At 39.2% G+C, this 6000-nt stretch overlaps 1 protein-coding gene across 1 annotated transcript in view; it reads left to right on the top strand.

The window, feature by feature from the left end:
• The first annotated feature begins 2363 nt into the window (after window positions 1–2363).
• Window positions 2364–6000, top strand: part of CYYR1 (cysteine and tyrosine rich 1) — a 100976-nt gene continuing 97339 nt past the window's right edge. Inside the window, exon 1 of the mRNA XM_004468685.5 lies at window positions 2364–3052. Coding sequence (XP_004468742.2) covers window positions 2980–3052 — 73 coding nt within the window. The 5' untranslated portion in view covers window positions 2364–2979. The remainder of the gene's footprint in view (window positions 3053–6000) is intronic.

Below are 6000 nucleotides of genomic sequence, written 5' to 3'. Positions count from 1 at the left end.
ACATATTTTTCTTTTATTTATCCTTCAAATCCTTTTTGTTTAAGCTACCACATTTTTGTTAATGGTCTGACATCTTTCTTTGCCTTTGCATGTCAGTTGGGTTGGATTTTTAAGTTCCTGAGTACTTCAAGGTGGATCTCTGGGGCAGTGGTGAACTAGCAAAGAAGCTGGTTTGGTCAATCTGTTCAGCCATGTGAGATGAGGCTCTCTGCTATCAGAAGTAATCTTGAATGAGAATATCCAACACTGCAACTTCTTACTGGCATCAATGGCACCCCAACTATACTCTTCCCCAGATGTGTGCAACAAGTGCACAGAAGCATTCCCCTCTTCCTTCACCACTTCACTAGCTGCCTCCTCTCTATCCCAGGGTCCAGTCTCATCTACAAAGGTAAGAATTTTCCATTCCTGGATGCTTTCCATTTTAGGATTATTCTTCAACTCTGCAAACACTGATTTCACCTGTACATTCTTCACTTAGGATATGAGATCATTTTATATCTGGAAACTTATTCGGATTCTAATGATTCTTCCAATTATTTAGAAATTGTGCTGCCTGGGTAGAATGTTGATATCAGCCTGAGAGTGGCAGCACCTTTGATGAAGTTTTTTGAAAGTAATGGATTAAATATTTGGATTTTAACCTGTGTGCAACAGGAAGCCCCTGAAGAGTTTTAATTAGGTGAGTAATTGATTAAATGCACACCATAAAAAGAAATATTCTAGCTTCAGTCTGGCAAATGGATTGGTAATGGCAGGGAGACCAGTTTAAATGAAGAATACTGCAGGAGGAAAGGAACAATGCAGATAGGTTTGTGCAATGTTTAGGTATACATGCAGTGGTACTTGGAGATAGATTGGCTGTTGGGAATGAGAGAGAAGGAGGAATTGAATAAGCTTCTTCTTTGAAGGTGGAAGGTTGGGCCATTCACTGGGGCATAGAACATAAAAGAAGCTTGGGTTTGGAACCTCCCTATGTTTATTTTGGAAGTGATGTGTCTTTCTATCTTTTTATGCTCCTGCAGCAATATATTTATAAGGAAAAATTCTTAAAGAGAACTGAATAACTTAAAGTGTATGTGTATTTGTATCAAGAACTATATTGCTGCATTACTACCCTTAAAAGTTTTAGCAATCTATTTCTTTCTTTTGTTTAATCTGATAATTGCAATGTGATGACTCAGTCAACTTGATTTTCATATCTTTTTCTTTCTTAGGAGTGAGGATGAGCATCTTCTAAATATTTAGAAGATATTTTTGTATATGTGAAATGTCTGTTACTGTCCCTGTCCAATTTTCTATTAGTTGTTTTTCTTTTTCTTAATGATTTTTTGACGCTCTTTATATACTAAGGAGTTTAGGCCTTTCTCTGTTTGATGTCTTGCAAATATTTTTTCCCAGTTGAATACCTGACTTATTATATGCAGAAAGTTTTCTTATGTAGTCAAACAGATCAACATTTTCTTTCATGGTTTCTGATTAGAAAAGCAGTTCCTATTTGGTGATTATGTAAATGCCATCCTCTCATTGTTTCATTTAACATTGTCATAATTACATCTTTAAGCTTAAATGTTTAATTCACAAAGAACTGATTTGGATAAAAGGAGATAAGATTCCACCGATGCCTACTCATGCTCCCAACACAACTTATTAGTAGCCCATCATTTCCCCTATTGCTTTAAAATGATACTTTTTTTTAAACCGTAAGTTTGATTGTTGTACATATTAGATCTATTTCTGGTATCTCTATTTTGTTCTATTGAGCCTATCCATTTTAGTGTCAATCCAAACTATTTCAATTATTGTCATGTTAAAATATGTTTTGATATCAGTTGGGGCTGGTCCTATTCATTATTTTCACTTTTAAATAGAGATTCTTAATGTTTATTTTCCACATAAACTTTAGAATCAGATTGATTTGAAAATATTCATGTTGGTGTTTTTATTAAGATAAATTTAATCTGAAGATTTGTGGATTAATTTAAGGAAATGAGTTATATTTAGGCTGTTGGATTTTCTAACCTCTTTTCACTTATTCATGTCTTTTTAAAGCCATGCATAAAATTGAGATCTTTCTGATTTTTATTTGCACAAAGAAAACTATTGATTTTTTAGTATATTACTTATGTCCAGTCACTTAACTCTATATAAGTGTTTTTTAGCTGATTCTCTTTGCTTTTGCACACATTCAAACATACTTGCAACGATAATCTTGCTTCCAATTTTTAAAACTCTTTTTTTTCCTCTTGTCTAATTGCATTGGCCAATAACTACAGGTAGTGTCAAATGACACTGATGCCACTGGGCATTCTTTTTTTTTTTTCCTGCTGACTTTAGCTGGAATACACGTTTTATCAGCTTTCAAGAGATATACCATACACTGTTTGGGTACTTTGCAGTTCTCCAGGATTTTTTTCCACTGACCTTCGTTTAATAACTTCAGCCCTGAAAATTCCTTCCCCTTGTTTAAAGATACAAAAGTCAAAGTTCTTCATCTATTGCTTAAAAAGGAAAAAAAAAAAAAAAAGCGGAGTGGAAGGCACAAGGGAGCCAAACAGGTTGAGAAAAAGTTCCTTCTGAAAGGGCACGCTCCCCGAGGCACGCTTTGAAGAACACGCACGAGTGCGGGGAGGAGCCGGACCACTCCTACCCGCGGCCTCGCGGCGGTGCCACCCGCGGAGGGGAAATGTGAGCTGGGGTGGCCGAGGACGCGCGAGCGGCCGCCTCGGGGAGCGCCGCGGCGAGAGACAAAGACCCTCCGCCCAGCGCAGCCCCGCCCGGGCCAGCGCGCCCCGGCCCGCCAGGGTCCCTTCCGAGGCTCCCTGGGCAATGGCAGGGTCTCCTCTTGCCCCGTCTCCCGGGACCACTGCGGCTTCCATCTGACCGCCCTCCATCCCCTCCCCGTTCCGGGCTCCCCCTTGGCTCCCCTTCCTCCCGTCCGTCAGTCTGTCCGCGCGCAGTCTCGGGCCACCGGCTTGGATGGACGCACCAAGGCTGCTCGGGCGTCCTGGGGTCTTGCTTCCGAAGTTGGTCCTGCTCTTCCTCTACGCAGGTCAGTGAAACGGGGCGGGGAGAGAGGGAACCGGGACTTGGGTCTGCCGCTTGCAAGACTTCTGACGGAGGGCAAAGCCTGTGTTGTCCCGGCCGAGGCGCACTTGACCCCGCGTGTCGACCTCCACGCGGTTTTGTTTTGTCTCTTTCCTTTTCTTCTCGTCTTTTCTCTCTCTCTTTATCTCACTGCAAAGCAACTTGGAAACTCCAGTCCCACGTTTAGAGGATATTACTCTCCGGGTAGAGTAAAATTTATCCAATTGTGTCCACGACTCAAGAAGAATCTGGGGGTGAAGGATGGAGCGTGAGGGGTGGTTGGAAAGCGTTTTTAATAAGCACCTGGAGTTTAGAAGGTAGAGTATTATTGAAGATTAAAAAATAAATTCATCTGGCGACTTTTCCATTTCAGTAAAGGATAACCACCGTCCTATCCTCCCCACCCCGTACCCCCTAAATGAGCATTCGGTTTTTTCCTTTTAGAAATAAAAAACCCTTAGGACTTTTTATTCTTTAGAAAATGACTCACAGGTGTAGAAGACTGGACCATTGGTTGCCTTGAGTTCAAATATAAGGCTTTTGAGTGGCATGAATTCATTCTGAGTCTGTTTCCATTGATTTGGTTAAGCACTTGTTTATAGGTGAAGGTCATTTCTTTTCCCTCTTAACATATTAGTAATTGATGAAGCAAAGCGGTATTCTTGTTTCATGATTGGTGTGGAGCTCAGTATGGCCTTTCATTGGTTATTCATGTATAAAGTTAATTATATATGTGGTTTTTGCATCTGCTTCGCATCACTAAGCTGTGCGTGCTAAAATCAAAGTACTTTGTGAAATGATTTCATGTCTCTAACTTCCTATGACAGGTTTACCCATTAGACGGCAATGTTAAGTTTATTTCTAGTAGTGGAATGCACATTTTACTTAAAAAGATAATGCAGCTGAAATGAAGACCTTCTCCAACGTTGTCAAGTGAGCATCAAAAGGTTTTAATTTCTTATTCGGTTGTGCCAGAAATGAGTGGAGATAACTTCTACAGAAATTTTCAATCTTTTTATTGATGTGAAAATTAATTGCTGTCTATAAAGTATCATTTTAAAGATATTTTCTCGCATGAAAAGTGCTGACTTTCTAATATAGAATTCACAAAAGTAAGAAAAAGACCTTAGCATATAACCAGGAGAAGCCACAGTCTACACTCTATTCATAACAATTATTTCTTTTACTTAAGTTGTGTAAGGTTTTCCAAATTTGGGAGGACTAACAGGATCAATTGCATTAATATTAGTTTTATATAAAAATCTCATTACTGGCTCATTTAAACCATTGAAAATGTTTTCTACTTTTTTTGCTTCTCAAAAGAAAACAAAAAAAGAACACAGTAAATAAAACATTTTCAGACTCTCACTCTTCCTGACTCCATTTGACTACAACTTTTTCTTGTTCATTTTGTCTATTTTATTCCCAGTGGTGAACTAAAAGCCCCAAATTTGCACGTCTTCCCTTCCCTACTTCTGCTCCCCTGTGTGAGGTGCACAACTCCAAGGGCTCCAGAAACCCGCCAGGCTGTCCAGCTAGATTGGACTAGGGAATTTTCATGCTATTCATTTTTCTCCATCTGCATCCCTTCCCTGATGAGCAATAAAGTACATACAAGCCACTACTTGGTTAACTTACTGTTTTGGACCAGAAATATTTAGCCAATAAATTCTTTGGTGTTCATTCCTGAACTTTTTATATCGGAGAACTTTTTATGCTTGTCATGTTCATTCAACTACCATTGATTGAGTGAGGCATGGTGAGTAATAAATAGAACAGAGACCATGGGCTGAGACTCATCAGGGACATAAGGTGTGCCCTTCAACTACTTTAATATATAAAGTATAAAGATGAGTGAGACAGTCACTTGCTGTGGGTGTTCAAAAGAGGCAGTCCTTATTGCTGGCTTAGGAGTATAAACTCCATAAGGACAACAACCATTTTGTTTCATGTAATACGACTGAAACATAGGAAGAGCTCAATAAAAATCTGTTTGGTAAAATGGAATTGGGGAGGAGTGTTAAGGAACTCTGCCTTTGAAGGCTTGGGAAGCCTTGGGCATAGGATATAGTGGGACCAAAGGTGAAAACATGAGTTGTGTGTATGCAGTAATAGATAATTTAGTTTGACTAGAAGGAAGAGATACTGCTGCAAGTGAAGATTGAGGTTAGGTGCTGGAACACTAATTTGGACACTTTTTAAAATGTTTAATGTTAAAGCTTTAATGGGACAAAAACTGAGTAGGCACCTGTCCATAACCTGAATTATTCTCCCCAAAGCAAATGCATTAGATTCATGTTCCATTTGGCTAAGCAAATAGCAGGAGGTTTGCACCAGAAGCATCATGTTTTACTGTAGAGTCCCTTTTGCAAAGAGAACCAATGAAGTGTTTATGTTATCGTCCAACTCCCACTACAGGCTACAAAGGATTCAGTCAAGATTTTACCTCCAGGCTTGAGCCAGTGACTTCTGTCCCCTCCCTTTCCTTCCTCTCTTATCCTTAACTATAGCCTAGGAGAGCCATTTCTGAGCAAATGGGTAGAGCCAGATGTTGCTTTTCCTGCATTACACATTCCTTAAAGTAGGAGGTTGGGAAACCATTTTCCAGATCATGCCCTTAATTAAAGTCACTGAAGAAAGTTTTAACTGGCTAATTTTCAGGGACATTAATTTGGCTATTAGAGGTGATGTTTACTTCTCACAAGTGAGAAAATAATCCTATGAAGTCCAAACTCTCATCTTCATAGAATTAGTTTCAGATATGTTGGAGAAAGCAAATAGCATATCAAAATAAACTTTGAGATATGGTAAGAAAAAACTCATCAGAATTGTTGACATTTGAATATATTTGCTGTAGTATTTAATCTGCCCTTTTCAGGAGTTTAATTCTGGGAAGGATACAAGAGCACTGGA

This window comes from Dasypus novemcinctus, chromosome 4 (assembly GCF_030445035.2).
Source record: "Dasypus novemcinctus isolate mDasNov1 chromosome 4, mDasNov1.1.hap2, whole genome shotgun sequence".
In the NCBI taxonomy this organism is placed as follows: Eukaryota; Metazoa; Chordata; class Mammalia; order Cingulata; family Dasypodidae; genus Dasypus; species Dasypus novemcinctus.
This window is presented reverse-complemented; position numbering and strand designations above follow the sequence as displayed.